This window comes from Patiria miniata, unplaced genomic scaffold (assembly GCF_015706575.1).
Source record: "Patiria miniata isolate m_02_andy unplaced genomic scaffold, ASM1570657v1 HiC_scaffold_2, whole genome shotgun sequence".
In the NCBI taxonomy this organism is placed as follows: Eukaryota; Metazoa; Echinodermata; class Asteroidea; order Valvatida; family Asterinidae; genus Patiria; species Patiria miniata.
The window spans coordinates 17,868,127-17,891,709 of NW_024037058.1; the positions used below are offsets into that span (position 1 = coordinate 17,868,127).

The 23,583-nt window shown below is 39.3% G+C and overlaps 1 protein-coding gene across 1 annotated transcript; it reads right to left on the bottom strand.

Moving 5' to 3' along the window:
- Positions 1–1,263: 1,263 nt before the first annotated feature.
- LOC119726735 (telomere repeats-binding bouquet formation protein 1-like) lies at positions 1,264–23,256 on the bottom strand. The gene is made up of 19 exons (XM_038198565.1): positions 23,228–23,256; positions 22,212–22,343; positions 21,326–21,454; positions 20,719–20,853; positions 19,747–19,807; positions 19,289–19,428; positions 17,737–17,862; positions 16,458–16,616; positions 15,674–15,805; positions 14,594–14,719; positions 12,522–12,706; positions 11,848–11,994; positions 9,442–9,630; positions 7,734–8,667; positions 6,897–6,932; positions 5,934–6,083; positions 4,988–5,130; positions 3,458–3,634; positions 1,264–1,948 (listed from the first exon to the last, which is right to left on the bottom strand). Exons 2-19 carry the CDS (start codon positions 22,330–22,332, stop codon positions 1,844–1,846), a joined length of 3,195 nt encoding a protein of 1,064 aa, XP_038054493.1. The 5' UTR covers positions 22,333–22,343; positions 23,228–23,256; the 3' UTR covers positions 1,264–1,843.
- Positions 23,257–23,583: the final 327 nt, after the last annotated feature.

Here is a 23,583-nt window from a genome sequence, read left to right on the forward strand (position 1 = left end):
AGTAATTTACTCTAAAAAAATGAATTCACAACACTTCTCTTTCAAATACAATTTTGTTAATTTACAAAGCCACTTTCAGGACATCGTAGGTAGTAAGCGATTCAAACTTAAGTTGCACTTTGGTTACGTTTTGTTGACTTTTCGTTTTGAGTTTCCCAAAAAAATATATATATCCGAGACAATCTGGACTGGGGTGGTATCCCAGAGTAACATCTATGCTGGAAATCAACATGAATTTCAAATGAAAGTAATGTTCATGAACATGAACACATTAAGCCTAACTGACAGACTGGTTATGTTTCTTGTAACTCAACCAAGTAATGTGACGGTTTTTTCTTCAAGTTGAGAAGAAAACATTACTTGTGGCTTGATTTGATTAAAAAAAAAAATTAAGTTGCGACCTGCCTTGACAAAAATAACTTGGAATACATCTTTCGGAAAATAGTACACCCTGACTTTCTTTGTATTTACAATGAGCAATGGCTCAAAAATTAATTTAATGAACACAACAAAATTAGTAGCTTCTCTATATAAATGTTAGTATTGAATTTCATTCATCCAAAAATGGCCTCAAAATATTTTCATTATAATCTGAAAAGTTACTTCACTTAGAACTTCAAACACAAAGAAATTTATGTCATAACATCTGAGGGCTTACTGAAGTTTGATTACCTTTATCTATTTGGTGGATTTACAGGGCGCATTTTGGAAATTTGAAGTTCGCATGCCGACCCTTTACAAATCACTAGGAGTGGGACTTTGCTCCGAAAAGTAATGGACTAATGCACAAGTCCCCTCAATGGTTGAAAAAGGAAGTGTTTGGGGAGACCACTGGAAGAGACATTCGAGCACATTGCCAATAGCACCTGATGCTCATGGGCAACTCCACGGTTACTCACGTTACATTTTCGTAACGTGTGTAACCAATTTTGTGCGTCTTCTTTATCATACATAACGCATTTTTCTGGATGTCATCTTTGGTGCTTAGGTAGGTCTAGGTGTACTCTATCTACCATGGGGATAACGGTTATTAAACCTTTTCAGTAAGGTCTTGTGTACTTTGAGCCATACGTACACATGGTGTTCTTCCAAATAGGGCTTGCAAAAAGTGTCACAAAGTACCATCCACTGTGTTTAAGATCTAGATCTGTTCTTCCTCAGCATATACCTCAGCACACTTAACCTGTACAGGTTGTCCAACAAAAAACAGTCGAATCGGGCAAGTTTTCAGAAAAGTGGGGGTAGTATTCAAAATCGTGTCTAATGTATTGCCGAGTAGAATAATTGGTCTTCCAAATGCTTTTTAGTTGGTTTCATTAGGATGTTTTGTTCAAAAGATACAGCAATCACAATACGGGACTTGAAAAACCACTTGGGCCACTTTTTTATTATCGAAGCCAGTAGAATAAAGTCACACGTAACTCTTAAACAAAGGAAATAATTCGTTTGTGTGTTCCTCTAACTGCAATTTGAAGGTTTGCATGGTGAAGGGTAATGACAAGGTAAGTCGTTGCGGTAGCACCATGTGCGCTTTCTCACTTTCAAGGAAAGAAGATTCTCAACCCTTGAGTTCGATGAAGCATAGCGTTTCTTCCAATGCATCGATTTTAATGAACTAAAGTTTGTATGGTAGATTGGTTATCTGACTTTAAGAGGTAATTTAAAAATATTCCTAAACCCACATGCAATATACCTTTATTAATTGGTTTTCGACTGTTAGGTTTTTTAGTGGGACAACCTGTATAAATTGAAGGGAAAAGAATTTAGCTCTATAAAATATACCTTTGAGGGATTTTTTACAATGAAAACCAAGAAATTCTTGGAGATGTTTTCATTACCTGCTTTAAGGTCTCCAAGTGCGGTCGATTATCTTGCGAGTTTGTCGTCTCTTGAAGCTCTTGAGGGATGCAAAGGGGCTAAGTGGGAGCACACCTGGATAATTCTGAGCCTTGGGATATTTTAAAAATAAAAAATAAAAAGTGAGCACAAATGGTATACTGCCAGTGTTGCTGCACAGATTTGGTACTGTCCTCACCTTCAGTGCCTGAAATTTTCAAACTGTTAAATGAAGTGCCACACAGGTGAAGTCCTGTCCATCACAAGTCAAATCATAAGCCAATCACAAGTCAAATCATAAGCCAATCACAAGTCAAATCATAAGCCAATCACAAGTCAAATCATAAGCCAATCACAAGTCAAATCATAAGCCAATCACAAGTCAAATCATAAGCCAATCACAAGTCAAATCATAAGCCAATCACAAGTCAAATCATAAGCCAATCACAAGTCAAATCATAAGCCAATCACAAGTCAAATCATAAGCCAAAAATGAATCACGAGTCAGATCACAAGTATTAATGGTCTAAGTAAAGAAATGCCCGTCTTTGGAAGATGATATTTGAATATGTTGTCACCTAAATCAACAATGGATGACTCGTGATTGATTCAGGTAGAAATTACTACAACTATAAAATATAATTTCAAAGTCGCAGCTGGGCCGCAGACTGCTTGGTAAATAAATCAGTCATTATCCAACAATTTACCAACTTGTCCCAATCTAACACAAATGCATTAAGTCAAATATTGTAGTGTCACTGCATTCTAAGTCAGTGCAAGAATGTCACTCAGCATATGATGGTTCAACATTGGTTGCACTGTTTCATTTTTTTTTCAAGCACCATCCGCATAATGCCAAATAGCCAGGGATCATGCCTCCACCTTTATGATGCTACCTGGAAAGAGACAGTGTGGAGATAATTCCATGAAGATACAAATGATATTTTCCATTGGTAAGTCATGGCAATTTGATTTTCATTTGATACCCATACCCCAAGGGAAAAGGTTAATAATAATAATAGTGTGGTGCTTATGTAGCGCTTTATACCAAAGGTCTCAAAGCACTTCATAATTATTACCCCTGTTCATCAGGCCATGAGACCAGTTTTTGCAGCAGCTCGAGATCAGCGCATTCTAGTCTCTACCCTCACAGGTACCCATTTATACTCCTGGGTGGAGAGGGGCAATTGTAGTAAACTGTCTTGCCCCAAAACAAGCATCATGTTCCCCGTCAGGGTTTGAACCCACGCACCATGGCACATTGTAACCACTGGACCAGGGGCCGATCCAGAACACAATTTTGAGGTCCCACAAAAAGTGGGTCCACAAAATTACAGCGTGGGGTCCGGGGCCCACTTAAGGCCGGGCCCGGACATTTTTTTGATTCTAGATGATCTGTGGTGCGATCTTAGGCAATTTCTGACCACTTTGACCAATTTTTTTTGACAAAAAGATGGTGGTGTACGCAGTGCCTGCCTTTATTGCGACGTCACTTAAAAAAAATAAATAATTGGGTTCGTTTTTTTTGGGGGGGGGGGCATGGCCCCCGTTTGTCCCCCTCCCCTGGATCCGCCCTTGCACTGGACCTCAGTTAGTAGTAAGTTACTGCTCCCAAACCAACCTGCATCCTTCTGTACTTGTCTTTGAGGTCCACCGCAGTCCGACCTGGGGCAAACGTGTATGCCCAGAGAATGCAGTTCCAGTGTTTGCCCTTCTTGGCCACTCCGTTGATGAGATTGTGGATCTCTTCCTGCGTGAACTCTTGCCGCCTCCGCCGCCGTCTTGAGATAGAACTCATCTGTGTGCAGGATAGGAAGTAATAAAGGCATAATAGGATCATTTTCTTTTCACGCATTTTGTTCGTTACCAATAATAACACCACTCGAATTCCGAAGAAAATCTAAAAACCTGTTGGAAATTTCAGCTCAGTGGATACTACACTTTTCAAGAAACTAGAGAAAGACCATTCACAACCTTTTGATCACGAAACACGATTTTGTCATGATAACACTTTATTCCAAGAATCAGTCAATTGACTGATCATTGGAAATCACCTACATTTCTTGATTTCGTCTAAATAACAGCAAGCCAGACAGAATCGATTCACGGGGTGAGTTAAGCCAGCCTCAGGTCGACCTTACGACGACACACATCAGTCGGCGACTGACTTTTCAGGATCAAGCTGTGCCTGAGCTACGACAGTCGGGAACATTTCAGTCGCCGATTTTTTGCAACCTGAGTATAACTACGACGATATAGCAATCGGAACTAGTCGGCGCTTACAAAAATCAACAGTTGCAAGTGAAGAAAACTTTCAACTTCTACGACGACATCGCGATCATGTGCGCATCAAGATCATCATTTTCAATTGTTTAGCCAATCAGCACACTACACTGGCGCTCAGGTCGTTCTGCGCAACATCACGCAGCACGCACCACGTGTGCGACAATCACCATATATGGAGATTGTTTACCTACTCACGAGAGGATATTCCTTACCATAGCTAGAGGGGTGTTTAAAAAAAAATTAAATAAAACTGTTCAACAAAATCATTGGAAATGTATAATTTTTGACTTGTGTCGACTTTTTGCCACAAAGGTAATTGTGAATGGGAATACCGCAAGTACATTTAAGATTGTATTAGGGGAATGCGCGCTGATAATGGCTCGAGCCGAACCGGCCAAACACATATTTACTCCCCCCTTATAGGTAAAGAAGTCACATGACTGTCTATGCTGTGGCATCGTGCATCGTGGTGGATCGGCATTGCAACAAGGGTGACATGAGCATGGTTGCGATTATTTTACATCGGGATGCCGCTTGTTCAAGAGAATCACATGATTTCTCAGTTTTGTGACCTGAGCATTATTTTTCTGCTTGATGCCGACGGTTCCGTCGTGGTGCAAGCAAATTGCGGGTCGACCTGAGGCCGGCTTTACACTTACTTTGTTGTTGGCGCATGTTTTCGGAAAGGTTCAGGATAAGAATGAATATTGGGTTTTGCAGGAAAATGACCTTGTAAACAAGTAAGCTTAAATACTAGGAAACATTTCCACAAACAATGACTCCTGAAAATAAGCTACACATATTGTTGGCATTATAGCAACACCATTTATGGAAGGCAAAGGAGATTAGTTGTAGAACTTCCTACTGTTTTCTCTCTGTGCTGCCCATCCCGTTTGTTTGCAAAGGAAGATGCAGTGGATAGAGGGCTTCTATTTCTGCTCCTTGTGGCACTGCTCAGGTTTCTTACAATATTGGACCTTGTGCTTCTCGTAGATTCAGGGGAGATGTCTGCAAATTAAAGAAATGAATATTGCATCTGGATTGCACCTTGATGTTCACTAAGAGGGAAACATAGTGACTGATTTTCATCAAAGTCGGATGACATCCAGAACTGCAAGCCACCAACGATCCTTCACCTCTAATTACGAATTTTAAATTCTCTTGCTGAAATGCCTATGAAATTCCCGCATAACATTGACTAATTTTAATAAGATGAGCATTCGCCGCATTCTATCCGTGAAATACCCACAATCTGTGAAATGTCTACAATCTTTCTGTGAAATATCCATTATCCATCTGTGAAATAAACATTGACAAAGTTCTTCAGACTGCCACAGCTTTTAAAAGGTTTTTAAAACGTCATTAGAATACCACTGTAACTGCACTATCTTGAGTTCCACAAAAATTGTTCAATGTTTACTATTTAACCTGTCATGATTGCTGAACATACATTTGGAGTGTAGCATTCCATGTTTTGGAAGGAGATAGTGGAGATTCAAAATGGTCATCTTAAGAAAAGCACAATTGATACTCCATTTACCCCCCCCCCCCCACCCCAACCAAAAGTGTTTTCACCTTTGACATTCCCCGAGATCCTCAAATTTTATACACATGTACATGTGCATGCATATCTCAAACCTTCCAGTGTTCTGACAAGCAGGATCTCATTTTCCCACTATCTACATTCGTAAATAGTGGGTTCTAAAACCAGAACTTTTTAACTGATGTTTTTTTCATGTCTCTCACTACCTACCCTATTTCACATGATTTTTTTGGTTTTTCAGGATGCAAAGATTCTGGAAGATACCTACCACTACTCTTAGCCATCCTCCGCTGATGTATGTCTTGCTTGATGAGTCTGTGTAGTTCTCTGTGCTCTGAGCAGGTGTGCGGACTTCTCTCCAGCGTGTACAAGAAGTTACGGCTATTGAGCAATGGGCGGTTGATGGGTGGGGCACAGCCTGTTGATTGGAGAAAAGACTACTTGAAACAGAGTTACACCTCTAGCTGGGGGGGGGGGAGGGGGAGGGTGAAAACGAGCTATTTTTGTTGAGTGAATTTGCTGGGAATGTCAGGAACTTGCAATGGTGGACTGCAAAGTCTCTTTCCACTACACAGCAAGGGATATTGGATCAGTAGGTGGAAGAGAATATACCCCACTATGTAACTAGATGAGAGGGGGGAGGCCATAATATCGTCCCCCTCCCAAGATTTTTAGTCAAACAAATAAGAAAATTATTGTAGTTTGAGAAACCACTCTTAACTTAAACTTGTTGATACAGATTTACTTCACTGTTACATAACAAAAATATATCAACATGAAACTGCAGAAATCACGTCCTGAGAATTTTACCAAGATTTACCAGATTTGCAAATTAGCCGATATATACAGTAATTGTCGTAACATTGTGTAAAACATCTAAAAACTCGGCATTTACTCAGTCCTCAAAAATTGACAATTTTACGAATTGCCCACGGAAGTGTTCTTCCACTCCTTCCCCCACCTCCCACAAAAGTACTAATAATGAGAAACACTTTTAGCTCATGGCATAATAGGCTAGCAAGTCTTCCAGTTTTATCTAAGAAAAATTTCAAAACTTTCAAAACCCTCATTCACATGGTTGCGGTGTATTAGGGTTGAGTTAACTTGTGATGGGCTTATATGCCATTCTCAAGAAACGTCCAACACCAACAGCAAGATGGACAGTCTGCAAAGGCCTTTTGATGTACATATAGTGGTCCATTTTCATATAAGGATTCGTTTTAGCACTAACCTGGGCATTTGGGTACACCATGAAGAGATGATATACCTGTAGTTTAAAATGAAACAGAAACGAAAGAGACTTTCACAGTGCTCCATTTGCCTGTCTAAAGTCATAACGACGGTAACTTTATTGCAAGGTGTTGAGTGGTACACACATACATGTACACAAATGTGTTCATGTTCACTTTTAAAAACTGGTACTCAAACAGTAGGTTTCTAACATGTAGTGAACACTTGATAGTTCATATTACATTGTTGCGTCATATGGCACAGTGCTGGTTGTTTTAAAGGCTCATTTACCAGGGATAGAAGTAGCCCTTCCATGCTTGCAATGCTTAGGAGTAAAAAAAAATTCAGAGATGTTAAAATGGATGCCAAGTCTTTGAATGGCATACAAGTAGGATCATTTGCATTTATCACAAAGTTACCTACCAACTTATTATCCAAATGCTAATAACAATGTACCGGTACTTGGATTAAAGATCGTACTGGTTATATAGTGACAAAATTATGTTTCATGATCAAAAGGTTGCAATGTGCATGGTTTTTCACTGTTTTCTTAAAAAGTATAGCATCCACTGAGCTGAAACTTCCAGGTTTTAAGGTTTTGAACATTCTTCTTTGAATTTTGAGTGTTATTATTGGAAACGAACAAAATGCATTAGCAGCAAATTTTCCAATATGCCTTTAACAAGGTGCTGTCTGGATTGCACATTTTGCTTATGTGGAAAAGTCCCACTTTTTCCCCCAAAAACTTTACTTTAGTTTATTAAAAAAAACACAAAAAAACCCCCAAGTGTTGGTAAGGATCCCTTATAACCCCTCCTCTGTATCCGCCCCTGCTTACCTGACAAGTCACTCTGAGATCCCTTGAATTGATAAACAACTTTGGACTCTCTTGAGTTGTCCTTGCCAACTCCAAGACGAGAGACCCCAGGTTTGGTGGGATCAGACTGATGTGTGGATGCGGGGAGTGTGAAGGTTGCTCCTGTCTGTGAGGAGTAGTTCACTCGGAAGCTGCGATTTGGTCTGCTCGGAGGTGATAAAATATGAGGGTGGGAAGAAGCTGTTCTGTGCTCTCTGCTGGTGGAAGGCATCTGATGGGTTGATTGGGCTTGCTTTACCAGGTACATGTCTGAGGCAGTCATACTCATTTCGGTGTCTGTCACAGCGGACAGGGATGTGACGCCAGACACACAACTCTCAGTGTCAGACTCGTAGAGTGTGCCTTCCTCGGAAGGCTCTGCGTGACTTAAGCCACTCTCAGATCCCCGCATCTTGATGACATTCGGTATTGGGAGGGACTGTTGGTCGGTCGCGATCCGTCTGGCTGCTCCCAAGTGCTGCCGTCTTACCGGGCATGACGGAACTCTGAACAGGCTGGTTTGGTTTGGAGACTTAAGTGGAGCATCTGTCTGCATCGTTTGGGATTTGTCGACGTTTTCCGTTCCATCATTGAGGCTTCTCAAGTATTTGTTTACTCTGTCATGTAACTGTTCTGATTTCACCTTCTGATTTCGATTTGGATTATTTTCCCTCCGGTCCTCATTTGTCTGAGGGGGAAAATCTGACAATGTCTTGAATCTATCCGCCGTCGAGTTTGGTCGGTCTTGGTTGTTGGTTGGTTGGTCTCTCTCCTTGGCTTGGGCAATCTGCTCTGCCAGTTGGTTACCCATACTGCTGATGTCATTCAGGGACTTTTCGAGTGCCTCCAATCTCTGCTGCACTTCTTTCATGGCTGGAGAGGGAAGCTGCTTTACAGGAGAGACAGACTTGGGTCTCTGGGAAAGTAAGACAAACAAAACTCAAACTATTCAAACAAAAAATAGCAAAAATTGTTTTATTACAAATACAATCCATTTAAATTTAACTGGCCTTTTAACCTTCTGTGAAAATGTTTTAAAAGAGCGTAAACTTTTAAAAATAACCACTGTTTCAATCCTAGCAAAATGTTTTGTCTTGTGTACAATGTAGAGCTGGAAATTTCAGTCGAATATAAGACATTTTCAAACCTAATGCTATATGGGTCGTTCTATAAGTTTAGGGTCCACTTTTTTCTGTCCCTGTTACATCTGACATTTATGATTTTATTACTCTGATTCACTCCTTAATGCAGTCGTCCTCCAACAGTGATAATGAATAGCTATCTACCTACCAATCCAATAAATATAAACAAAATTGTTTCGGTCATTCTTAATGATAACTGAATAGCAAATTACAAAGTACCAAGGTAACAGGTAGAAAAAAAATGTCACAGATTCTAAATTTATCGATTGACCCACATCTGTCAGCATTAAACAGCCATGCTCAGTCAGTGAAGGAATTTGACACTCTGCACTTGATACTTAATAATCATGTGATATTTAAAATGTTCATGTGTGCGTACATGCATACATACATGTTTGAACAGCAATCTTCTGCCTCCCCCCCCAAAAAAAATCAGGTGGCATCCAGCCGCGTACCCCTTTTCTGGCAAAGCACCAGAAGCCCAATTATCTTATAGATTTATCCTATCACCCGTGACTTGGCATCTAAAACCACCTGTTCTACCGCACCTGTTCAACGTCTCGCTCCTGGTTTTCTCTGGGTGTCTCAAGGTGCTCCTGTTCCTTGTACTGTCTCTCAAGCTCTAAGGTGATTGCCTCTGCCATCTCCTTAGCCTCCCCTTTGCTCCTCTTCCTAGTCTCCTCTCGTTTCTCGAAGGCTTTCTTTTCATTTTCCAGACGTTCTCTTGTGCTCTTCTCCTGGAAATGCAAATGATGAGAGGAACGTAAAAATGCAATTGAGGTGTGAAACTATTGTAGATCAGATGAGAACTTTAGAACTGCAACTTATGTGTTACTTTTCACGAAGATTGCTTCACAGTGTGAACTACACTGGCATTTTGTGGCAAAATGTTCCTCAATGCAAGTGCAACTTATAACAAGTCAGGTGTGTTTACAAACACAAATGCCCCGCAACCGTGACTGTTTCCATGACATAACACCACTCTAACATCAACTTACATGTACCTTGGTCAAATGGAATGTTCATTGACAGCATTAGTGTCTTCTGTAGGTTTTATATGAATTAATCCCTAATCCCTATGATCTCAGAATAAATACAAGATTTCTATTGTTTTAGCCACTGTGACCTTGACCCTTGACCTTTTGACCCCCAATGCGATAGGCTTCTTAGGATTGCCAGGGACAATCCACAAACCAAATTTGAAATTCATATGTAAAGTATTTCTCAAGTTATCGCGCTGACAAAATTTCTATTGTTTCAGCCACTGTGACCTTGACCCTTGACCTTTTGGCCCCAAATGCAAAAGACTTCTTAGAATTGCCAAGGACAATCCACAAACCAAATTTGAAGTTCATATGTAAAGTATTTCTCAAGTTATCGCGCTGACAAAATTTCTATTGTTTCAGCCACTGTGACCTTGACCCTTGACCTTTCGGCCCCAAATGCAAAAGGCTTCTTAGGATTACCAAGGACAATCCACAAACCAAATTTGAAGTTCATATGTAAAGTATTTCTCAAGTTATCGCGCTGACAAAATTTCTATTGTTTCAGCCACTGTGACCTTGACCCTTGACCTTTTGGCCCCAAATGCAAAAGGCTTCTTAGAATTGCCAAGGACAATCCACAAACCAAATTTGAAGTTCATATGTAAAGTATTTCTCAAGTTATCGCGCTGACAAAATTTCTATTGTTTCAGCCACTGTGACCTTGACCCTTGACCTTTCAGCCCCAAATGCAAAAGGCTTCTTAGGATTACCAAGGACAATCCACAAACCAAATTTGAAGTTCATATGTAAAGTATTTCTCAAGTTATCGCGCTGACAAGATTTGTCCGGACACACACACCCACACACCCACACTTGTTTCACATGACTAGTGTGGACTTTCCATTGCTTTCGTGTAGTTAAGAAAAACCAGTGAAAAAACTCATTTTTCTCAAACTGTGAAAACTCTTTCAACCCAATTTTTTTTCTATGATTCCCTTTAGTGTTTCTCTTCATTCTGCTACAGATAAACCTAACCCAAAAATGCCTCTAAACCTGTTTTCCAGAAATGGGGAAACACTGTGTGGACGTGGGCAAGTCCACACAACGTCGGTGCTACCTACATTATGTGGACGTCTTTTGTTCGGAAGTCCACACTGCGTATGTAAGACAAGCTCACCCACACACCCACACACGCACACTTGTTTCACATGACTAGTGTGGACTTTCCATTGCTTTCGTGTAGTTAAGAAAAACCAGTGAAAAAACTCATTTTTCTCAAACTGTGAAAACTCTTTCAACCCAATTTTTTTCTATGATTCCCTTTAGTGTTTCTCTTCATTCTGCTACAGATAAACCTAACCCAAAAATGCCTCTAAACCTGTTTTCCAGAAATGGGGAAACACTGTGTGGACGTGGGGTAAGTCCACACAACGTCGGTGCTACCTACATTATGTGGACGTCTTTTGTTCGGAAGTCCACACTGCGTATGTAAGACAAGCTCACCCACCCACCCACCCACCCACCCTCGGAAGGACAAGGCGGAAACAGTATGCCCCTTCGGCTTCGCCGCGGGGCATAAAAACAAGGGTATAAATGTGTGCTTGGCGGATTTTAAACACCATGTTTAAGACCGGTTTGGAGTCTGGACACTGATAATGACCCGAGCTGAAGGACTCTAAACTGGTCTTAAACATAGTGTTTAATACCATCCAAACACATATTTATTATCAACCAACATTGTTTTATCAACCATTTAAGACCAATAGGAATGGGTTAAAACTGTTTTAGGTAGGCCCCCTATTTATGAATATCGAATATAACTGGTAAACACACTCTTAGGCAGACCCTCTTTGGCACCAGCCAAAAAAAAGGATGACTGTTAGTTGCTTCGGATATGAAGTAAAGAAAAACCTTGAAGCTGTCAATAACCAGGAGGTCCACAAAAAAAACACCCCAAAACCATCTCACCTCATGGAGTTGTCTCAGTAACTCGTTAATCACGTTATCCTCAGTTGTCTCACTCATCTTATGGCTGGACAGTGATGATGGGTTAGTATTGGTGCTGGTGACTGCAGGTGCCACCTCTGTAACTGCACGTGGGTCTGGTTCGTTGTTCTGCAAGGGAGATTTGGAAATGGTTTTGGAAAGTTTCTTGCAGCATCACTCATTGAAATGTAACTGGAATTTTGATTACTGAAAGTTTAATGTTTAGACCTGCACTCTTTGATGCATGCATCCATGTAGGCCTACTGTTTGAAGATAATTGCTTTTTTTCCATGTTGTCAGAAGGTTATTTCGGTTCATTAAACGAATGTCCGTCATTCATTCCACAAATGAATCACCTGTATGAATTTTTCTGTGCATAATATGTGATGCGATCAAGCTAAATGAGTCGTTTGTCGACCCCGGTCAAAAAATTTTTATTACAGATTTGAAACAAGCACAATTTCAGCACTACTGCTGTGAAAACCGCATGCCGATACCATCTTTAGTTCAAAAATTATGGAAGTCGGAACACCAAGAGATGTGATGTAGTGATGTGATGAAGTGGCCCTTTTTTGGCTTGTATCTCCAAATGAAAATTCCCGACAAACGACTCATGTAGCTTGATCGCATCACATATGTTGAGAGAGGTCTTGTACCTGCAGTCCACTTGGTGCTGCAATACCACTTGGGACATCTTCAGCGTTTGGCTGTAGCCTGCGTAGTTGGATCAATGTAGTCTCCCTCTCTGCCCGTGCCTTGTTCCTCTTGTCTGCCGACTTGGGTTTCGTTGAGGTGCTTAAGCCATTACCAGCATTTAGACTTTCTTCTTCCATACATGAAACTGCAGTCAGCAGAATAGTGACAGTTTCTTAAAAGTCAAGATTTGCAAATTTGTACAATTCTACATTTAGGGCCTAACATGAAAATGGGAAAGGCATATATGATGTACTCGGATGTTTGTTGTCAAGCTGCATGTGTGTGGTCAACTCAGTTTATAAATGTTGTGTTTGTTTCTTTATTGTGAGGTGACTTTTTATAAAGTCCATGTCTTTTTTTTTGGGGGGGGGGGTGTTTTCAATTACTTTATGGTGAATCTGTTACTGTTTTATGTTTTTGAACGTCCTGGTAAAAGAATCACAACAACGTGGCTGTTATTGCCCATACTTGAGGAATATAATCTAAGATCAACCTGTCAACTCCATCAATTCTTTTCAATGATAGGTAAGTGACCAAAGAGCTTGTCATTTTATCGGACAGAGGATGTTATTTTAAGCCCATTCATGCCTATTGATAAATATTACACCCTTCTTAATATCCCTTTTCCATTAAGTATGGTGTTAAGGGTGTGCAGCATAACATTTGTTTACATGTTCAAACACTTAGAATTTATGCCAGTCAAAATTCGAAGAATAAATTGTTTTCCTGACAGACTAAAATTCCTCTTTTTAACCATTCTAACTCTGCGGTAAAAGCTTACCGAATGAATTCAGGGAGAGAGGGTCCTTTTTTTAGTATAATCCACTTAAATATCTAATTAACATCCTTTTTTGAATTCCGCTGAAAGACATAAGTCTATAATCTATTTTCATAATTGCAAATAACCACAGACAACAAAACAGAAATTGAATGCCAAAATAAAGGATCCCAATCCTGGTCTGACAGAAGAAATGCTGTCAAAAGAGTATGCAAAGAATTTGGTTGTTTCCTCACAAGTCATACAGTCTCGATTGACAAGTCATTCAAATTACCTGCATCCACTTGTTAATGTTCATAATTGTAACCTAACTTGTGGTTTGACCATTGATACTGATGTTTAAAAATCTGGATAGCTTATTGACCAATGCATGTGCACTGTACTTAAAGAGATTTTATAGAGATCAGTGGGTTTGACTATGGTTTGACTTGTGATTTTGACTCTGTAAGCATACACTTGTTTATCCATGGTAATAGCTCCATTGTTATCCTCAGCCACAGAATATCATGTTGTCCTCACCAGGTCAACCCATTACAGGCATTAAATGGCTCAATGCACTCTCTTAATTGGATTATCATCTAAAAGAGATTAGGAAATTGCCAATGTACAGCAAATGAAGCAGTTATAATCTGTGAACAGCTACTGGCTGAGGCCTGGAAAGACTCACATGTAAACAATGGCCACTGATAATCCAGTCTTGGACACCTTCTAAAAACCACAAGTGCAGTACTTTTCAGCATTGTGGTCTATAAACTTGTAAACAACTGGCATCAAATTTCTTCTGGTAGAAAAAAAGCCTACTCACAACAACCTTTACTCAAGAAACAGAGACAATTCTTGGACAGAGTCTTTGAATCATGTTGAAATGACCTGGGTGCAATCTATTCACGCACACAATGCAAATGTTTGCAAACATCCAGGAATAATTTCTCATTTAATGTACAAATGATCAGGCATGTTTAAGCCATGTTTGCATGATCGCCGTGCTTTCCCTGGCTCTCTTTCATTTAAACTTTATGCAACAAACTTTTAAAGTAAATAAAATCCTTGGGGTATCATGGCACAATTCATGTGACTGACAGCATCTGACAACCAATGAATATAGAAACAAATCTACAACAAATCATCTTTACTGAGTAACAAATAAAAAGTGACGTATGGTCCATCCAAATTAAAACCATTTCATGACCATAGCGAGATTCCAAATTAGTCGGAGAAAGCCAAAATTCAATTTAAAAAGTCAGATTTTCTCACCGAGATCCACACAACTCGTAAGCAGATACATAGCGGCTTTGTTGAATTCTTCATCTTGATTGTCGGCCATGATGTGAACCAACAGACTCAAGCCGTCACTCTCTAACAACTGACGCTGGCTCCTCTCTGTTTCCAAAGGAACCAAAGAATAAGCAGATCATTTACAAAGTAACCCATATTCCATTACACACTGCTCATCCTCAGATTTTCCTGTTTGTTGAACTTGGGGCTCCTTAAACCTAAGGATTAGCCTGCCCAAGGTATATTATTAGTTTTCTTAAAAAGGGCATATACACGCTCAATTTTATCATCCAGTTTGATCTACTGATGAATATGTACACAAGTGTCGGTGAAGATGTGTAAGACCTGTTTAAAGGTAGAGTATATCTGCAACTATCCAAAAAGTAACTGCCAAATTATTGTTTAAAAACATTCTTAATTTAAAGATAGTAATGGCACTAAACTCCCTATGAAACTATTCTTTCTGGCATGCTGTCATACTGAAGAAAACAATAAAAGAAAGTCCTTTACAAAGACACGTCTAAAGATGCATTTTAGGAAATTTCCATTAGTAGTTTGTATTTAATTTGGCGAAGCCATTAGTGGTTGCGGGCAAGCATTGTGCGTGGTTCCTATAATTCATCCATTCCCTATAATGCAATCGGCTGAATGAGAATGTGACCCGGACGCTGATTTCGGGTGCAATTCAAACATGACTTGGCAACTTTTGGATTGAAATCAAGTGATCCTAGAATAGTTTTCTTGGAATATATATCATTCACTGAGCAAACATTTCATCAGGTTAGTTGTTAAGTACCCTTGCTTCACACACAAAAATGCACAAATGACAAAATACTCTACCTTTAAATAAATAAAAAATTTGATGAAGGGAACGATTTTTTAACAAGTTAAAGTAGTTTAAAACCCATTGAAAACCCATCGAGAAAATGAGACCCCTTAAATGCTTCTCGGCCAATTAACGCCACCGTTAATGCATTTTTGAACAAACACTAATAGTCAGCCAGCTCCACTTGGACGATGAGATATAAAGCAAAGCAACAAGACCAGTTTTATACTGACCACATTTTTCAGTGAGATGGCCCAAAGTGATGATAACTTTCAGTCTGACATCCGACTCGATGAAGTCCATGGACAAAAGTTGAACCAGCATGGGGACAAGGTTCAGATCCACAAGCCTGGAGTGGTTTTGCTCTGGAAGAAGAATAGATTGAAAACAATCGCTTACAAAGGCAGTGTGGATATTGTCCTGGAAATAACAGGCGCTTATAAAGCCATAACATTTTTTTAAGTAAGGGGACAAAGAAACAATTTGAACTTATTTCACATGAGGACCTGCAGAATTTATTTGACTTGAAAATCAGAAAATTGAAAATTTCGAAAGATGGAAAAAAAATTGTCTGAAAGTAAAGAAAATACCATGAAAGATTGCTCTCCAAATATTTTTGCCTAATTTGCGAGCTTGAAGGGGATTCTTAGCTTGCTAAACTATCTTGCAGCACGAGTCTGAAATTCCAACAGTCCATGACACAACCTTAAAAAAATCTGAATCCAACAGTGACAGCAGCGTGCCTTTTGTGAAGTGTATGCTCAGATCGCCAGAATCAATCAAGTAGACTTTGAAATCTAATTGTTTACCCTGAAACAACTAAATACATGAAATGAAAGTGTATAAAGGTCATAAAAGATGAAATTCACAGATGCATATTCAAAAACAGAATAGCTCAACAGAATGAGAATCAATTAGGAAATAGGTTAACAAGAAGGTTATACAACAACAAAAGTAACTCATAGGATAAGTCAGACATTGGAAGATGTGATGAGCATACAGAGATTATATATTTACCACAATCGGTGACACAAGACACAAATACGTTAGCCAGCTGCACTGCCGCCTGTATGACATCTTGGTCTGGCTGCTGTAGAAGTTCCTCTATGGTGGTGTGAAGGAGGTCCACTAGTATCTCCAGCCCTCCCAGTTTGGCAAACCTGTCTTGATTGCTTCCTGCATATCATGGAGAACATACAAAATGAGGTTGAACAAAGAAGTCGACTGGAGTGAGATTTGAACCTGCCACCACTCGATAGGCCTACACTGCACCAAGTGCTCCACCAACTGAGCTATCCAGCACTATGTTGGTGGTCTGCTGTAGTTTGGAAAAAAAGTTTTACTAGTTTGAAACCTTAAACCATGAGGCCAGAGATTATGCCAGGGATGGAGTCGAGTCCATCACAAGTCCCTGCAAGTCCATCATAACTATTAAAGTCCTCCAGTCCCAATTCAAATCGCAAGCTATTTAGATGAGCTTTGACGAAGGCATTCTTGTTCATCCGCTGTTTTTTGTGAATGGACTCGTGAATCACTTGCGACTGAACTTGTGATGGACTTGACTACATCCCTGGATTATGCCCAAACTCATGATGTGGGAAACATATTGTGCTGCAAACCTGGGGAATGGCACTCAGCAATCACTCAGAAGGGAAATCGCAATCTTACAAATTAGTACCAGACAAGTAATCCCCAGCTCTGGCAGATTTTAGAATGCGTTAAATTCCTCAGAGAAAATACACATTGGATGTGTTTGATTGGGAAGAATTCCATACATGGATATCACCAATTTTTCCCCGCAATGAAATATCAGCCATCAGAAAGCGATAACATGTCCTAAAAAGTCAAATTTAGCAGGGAAAATATTAAAGCATTTACAGAGAAAACACTTGGAATTTTTCAGACCAGTCTCATGCACAGGGTGTCAAGTAATATCCAGGTATGGAACTCTTTCTCTCCGCTCTATTCATGCATGACAGCTCAAACAAAATAAATTCTACAAGTATTTCTCAATAATTGAAAGTTGACACTGGAGGTGTGACTTTTGCTTTACCCACAGTGCATCATGAGAAGAAGTCAATATTCCATTTTTTTGTATTTCAAAACAGTGTGTCTTTGCACTATGTGGCGAGGATTCAGTTGAATTTTTTTTTTTTGTGGGAAATTGAAATTCGAGTTTTTCTGCTGGACATGATTTTCAGAAGCTTCCAAATGTGGAAATAACGCTTCTCAATCACTTAAACCACGCAGAGGTCTATGATGCATGTGGTTCAGATGGCAATCTACATTTTCTCACCGTTATTTGCAATAGTTAGAGACAGGAAGGATGAAAGCAGTCGTATGACCGTTGGATTCTTGGTCTTGCTTATGATGTTGATTGCTGCGGGAAATGCTGCTGAGGAGCACATCAGCTGGTTTTCCTCTGCGAATAAACACAAAACTCAACTGTTTCTATCTGTTGCATAGACTGTCGATCCTAATTCTTCATTATTAAATTAAATTAAATCGAGGAACAGTTTTCTTTCCTTGAAAAATAAATTCAATTTCTTTTCAAGTTCCAAACAGCTTGACCTGTTTGTAGGACTTGACGTTATGCAACCTTCTTCTAATGGAAAAAATCAATGCCAATTACAACCCCTTTTTTAAAATTTAGTTTTTATGCAAATCACCCATCACAAGGCCAAAGGCTACTCAAGGTGTGGGCTACTGAGGAAAGTGTGGAAGAACCAGCCCCAACACTGAAATAAGACAAGATAATCTAACCTCTTCAGAGTATGAATAGGGTTGGGATGGGTAACTAGTCCATTGCAAGGCATTAATAATGCCTCTACCCATACTATGCGTAAAGTGTCATAGCCCAGGCTGGGCTCGAACCCACAACTTGCAGAATTACCCACAGACCACGAATTCAACACCCGAGACCACTAGGACATGGAACTCTACAAAGATTTGAAGGTTTGCATGGTGAGGATAGCAATAAGATAAAGATTTATGGTAGCACCATGTGACGAATCCTGATGACTGGCAGAAATGTCCAAAACGTTGAGTTTCCCTCAGTTCTTTTCAGAACCTCACAAACTCACAAAAGAGATTTGTCACAAGGTGCTGCCGTAAATCTTTACCTTATTACAACCCTTTTCAAAATGATGTTTATCTTAATTTTTCCATATCTGTACCAGGCTTTCAAGCAGACCCAGCCGAAGGAGTAGGAGAACAGCACAATCAAAATAAGAAAGGACAAAATTAGGACTTTTGCGGGCTTTTAGGAGTGTTTTTTGTTGATGCTCACTCATGTCCACAGCATCATCAGTCTCTTTTGGCATGTTCTGTACTCAAAACACTTGTGCTCCATCCTCACCTAGTAAGCTCTTGGAAGTACAGTTGCAGTACTCCTGAGCCCAAGCCCTTCATTGTGTGAGTTACATATGACAGTGTGTAACACTGTCATGAAAAATATTCAATAAGATTTCATTTCTCGAAGTTGTAGGGGGAAAAAGTAGGAAAAAGTAGGAAGTTCAAGAAAAAAAGGAGGAACAGTACGAGCAAGGTAAAAAAAAAAAAACTAGGAAAGTAGGAAAGTACGAATGCTTGAAAGCTTGCTGCGTTGAAAACAAAACTAAAAGCAGCTTAAATGAGTTAAAAGAAATAACGCAGTAGCTGCATGTTCAGATCACATGCTAAGGAAACTGCTTGCCTTGGAAAACAACAGTCATATCATCAAACTGCCTATCGTGCTTGCACTTTCAGACCTTTGAAATCGTTCAATCATGTGCATAATTTAAATGCTCATTTGTACCAATAGCTTCATCTAGAAATGAAGGTAGATGTGGAACTTTATGTAAGTTTACCATTTTGAGGGTTATTGACACAGCCACACAGGGTACTGGTCACGGTAGTCCACAGATCAAGCCTCTTTTGATCTGCATTCGAGTCCATCCAAGTTTCATCCGGTGATCCAGAGGTGGGTTGATTTGTAGGGTACAAGGTCCTGAATTTAAACATCAAAGTTTGTAATTTGAAAAACAGACAAAATTGAAGCAGGTTTGGACATCATTAATTTTTTGTATTAAAGGAATTTTTTTAAAAATATATTGGTCCGGACATGATGAAAATATTAAACAAGGCAAAATGAATCATTCTGAACCTCTCTGTTCTTTAAAAGGTTATACTTTACCTTTTATTTTCAGAATGAAGATTTTCAAAAAAATTCATCGGACCTCAATTTCTTTCTCAAGTGAGTTGTGAAGACCAATGGGTAATTATACATAGAACAGATACATGGAGAAAAATTGTTAACAGCACAAACCTGAAGAGTTTCAGCAATGCTTCCAGACAGTGAGATGTCCTGGCAAGATTCTGTCCCTCTCCTAAAAAGTTTTTTAACAACATTATATAAGCGTTGGTTTTCCTGAAGTACTGTTATTCTTTAGAAACATAAAACCTCATATAGCCAAAGTCTATGCTAACCTATGTTCCTATGAGCCATACCATTTACTGTGAGCTGAATATTAAGGTTCAGCATCATATTTTTACAGTTGTTTTCAATGTGAATAAATAATAAGAAATTTGCGAAATCTAAAAGAAGCAGAATTGGATCCACATGAATTAAATCCTTTTTGTTATAAGTAAAAAAAACCCATATGTGTTTATGTGTTTAAAGGCATATAGGATCATTTACTGTTTATGCATTTCGTTCACTTCCAATAATTACACCACACAAAATCAAAAGAGGAATGTTAAAAACCTTACCTGTTGAAATTTTGGCTCAGTGGATATTACACTTTTTGAGAAAACTGTATCTCCATTTTTATTGATGCAAAGCGAATAGGTTTGTGTTGACAGCGTGACGGTCAGGTCTTAATCATCTTGAGGAAATGATGATTTTCCCCTTTTCTTGAAAATGACAGCATATTATTCGCAACGATTTCACAGGATATTCAATCCTATTATTTACTGATATTTCATATTTTGGCAGTTTCGTTTTTTGAATTTTTGCAAATGATCCTTTAAGCCTCTATGTATCTTATCCCTTAATCCCATGTCATATTTGCTAGGAAATATCCTGAATCCTCCAAATTCATTACTTTGCAGCAACCAAATGACAAAGTCTTTATACTTCAAAATTGGAAAGTATATGCCAAGTGGCTGGGTTCCACTCTCCTCAAACCTGCAAAATTCTCAACAAAACCTTGTCAGATTTTAAATTAAGGATATGGCAGAGCCATGGTCTATTGGCCCGAAAATGCCAATCTACATGCTCCACCTTCATCAGTCTTACCATTGTTTGTGACCAAGCACAGCAAGAGAAATGCCGAGGTCCTCCTCAAGTTCTCACTTGTCTCCCATTTACTTATCAGCTGGCAGTAGAGAAACTTGAAGACAGCCGGGGTGCATAGTCTCTTTTGTGAAAACACTACATTAAAAATTTGAAAATAAAAAAGGAAGGCGCAGTTTGTTTCAGAGGTCCACGTTAAAAAATCTTTCACAACTGGAGATTTTTCTTTTTGATTTATGTGTACCCATGTCACATATAATGTGTGACCTGTGTGGCAAATTGTTTAGTCATTTGGTCCTCTATCAACACAGAATTGGCCAAACTCTAATAAAATCAAAACGACAGTAATGCACAGAAACTCTGAAGCAATATTAGAAAACATACAATGTGACACTGTTAAAACCTTCTTGATCTTTACCCACTTTGTCAACATCTACTTCCTCAAATGTTAGGCCTGCTAATGTTACTTCATCAAAATGTGGTTGTTTTCTGTTGTGTCTTTGTGTAAATGTACCAAAAAAGAAAAGAAGAAGAAGAAAAAAAAGAATGAATGAAAAACTTTCTCAAAAAACTCCCAAAAGCAATATCTGCCCCCTCTTCGTAAACGTACCATTTTTCTCACATGCACAGCCAAGCATATACAGTGCTGCAATCTTCAACTTGACATCTTCAGTTGACGTTAGAAGGTTCAAGACAAAATTGATGCCTCCACACTCTCTGAAATACTCCTGGGCATCACCTTGTACAAAAAATACAAATGCGCATATAATATTCCAGCAACTAGAGCCTACATGATGTACAACTTGGCAATGGAGGCAGCATATTTTTTGATAAGTTATGACACAACATGAAAATGTTACATTTCAGTCAAGTATGACTAGCCTTAGACCCATGTACGTGGCTACTGTTCGTTTATATTCTCTGGGCTTTCAACGTGTTCGAAATCCCGGTTGGAGACTTCCACTTACAATCTCGAAATTCACGAGCACTGTATGTTCAGTACTTACATAAGAGTTCAATGAATGGAGGTCTGCGGTAACACCATGTGAATGATATCTCCTAGTGAGTTGTGTGGTTCTGAGAAGAACCAGTTGATTTAACTCAAGGTTTTGAACAGTATGCTCTGCTAGTAGTCATCAGGAGACGAGCAGAGCACACTGTTCGAAACATCAAGTTAAACCAACTGGTTCTTCTCAGAACCACACAACTCAAAGAGATATCATTCACATGTTACTGCAAACCTCCCATTCATTGATAATGTCCACCATGCAAACCCTTGTGAGTCTTATATTTACATATGAGTTTATCCAAGAACTTCCAGTGGCATAGGATCTGTTATTTCAAAGTGTCATTTGCACGTCAACTGTACACAGAGATATGGACGGAGCGTGCATGGCTATGTATATAGCCACATTCACAGGTCTAACAACTAACCTACACATTCTAACATTAGGAATTTAAACACAAGCAAAAAATTGCCAACAATGATGCAGTACCTGAGCTTGAACATACATCAGCAGTGGTGAGCAGAGTGCCTCTTTGTACTTCAACATCTCCCATATGGCATTTAAGACATTCCAAAAGAAGTTTGAGGTCAGTTTTAACCTCAGCTGCCATGGCTGCTGTTACTGAAAGGATCACAAAAGAAAGAATCACAAAGAAAGAATCACAAAGAAAGAAAGAAGGGGAGAAAGAAATGAATTAGAAACGAACCCCCCAAAAAAGTATTCCATGGACAGACTTCAGGATCTCCAACTGGGAGTGGACTCTGCATGCTATTGACATCAACTGACTTTGCTTTCCTTTCAAATTTTATGTAAATTCTGTCAAAGGTTCTACAGTATAGGGAGGCTCGTACATTTTTTCAATCCAAGTTTTTTCATTTACTTTTCTGGGGGAAAAAACATTTACAAAATCAAGTTAGAAAAGTTTTACTTCAGGCCTAAACACAATAAAGACCAGATGCAATTGTTCCAACAAGACGTTTAGCCCTACCATGTTTACTTAACATGTTTTCGATGTATTGTATCCGTGCTGTTTCTTGCATCTCAAGTTTCCAACATAAGGAGAGCACTAGTACTAGGGGGGCGGGGGCATATATGCATAAGGCTAGCAGATAAGCCTATGCTGTTGCATATTGCATTTGCATGTTGTCTAACGGGTAGCGTGTAACAGAAAGATTCCCATATCTGGCCATCACTTGTCACCCTGTCCCCCTGTGCACAAACCTATTGTATGACTGAGTGAGAGTGAGACTCAGGTCAGAAAATTTTTCTAAGTCAGTGTTTTCTCAGTAAATACTTCAATATTTTTCCTGCTAAATTTGACTTTTTAGGACATATTATCACTTTCTGATGGCTGATAGGTCACTCATGGAGTATTTTTATTCCTCCATGGCCCGGTCACTGAAGGGAAAATTAGTGATGGCCAGATATGGGATGGCCAGATATGGGAATCTTTCCCGTTTAACCAATCATTGCCATGCCAATCCGGCATTACTCAGTTCACTCACCATTTTTTTGTCCGCTTAATACCACACCTCCGTGCCTTCTTTCCATTTCTCTTCAGACAATGATTCTGATTAATTCAATTTCCGATGAGAATTTTTTATGCAACTTCGAAAATAACTCCATCCATGCCAGGCCTAGTACAAAAATGGTGAGTCGTTTATGTGGCGGGCCGGCCGGCCGGCCGTGGATCTTGCAATGGAAAGGCGCGGCATGCAAGGTGCTCTGGGCGCGGGGCGAGACGACATGGACGATATTTAATACAATTTATTTTCTAACCTCGTTCATTCATTTAAAAGCTAAACAAATTGGTGTCGCATAAAAAACGAGAAAGGGTACAATTAATTTAAAACTAAAATGT

Coding starts and splice junctions, on each gene's coding strand:
- LOC119726735 (XM_038198565.1), bottom strand. CDS start 22,332: ATGGCAGCTGAGGTTAAAACTGACCTCAAACTTCTTTTGGAATGTCTT. Junction 14,720..15,673: donor CCATCTCACTGAAAAATGTG/GTCAGTATAAAA, acceptor CTTTGGAAACAG/AGAGGAGCCAGCGTCAGTTG. Junction 6,933..7,733: donor ATCTCAGAGTGACTTGTCAG/GTAAGCAGGGGC, acceptor TTTAAACTACAG/GTATATCATCTCTTCATGGT.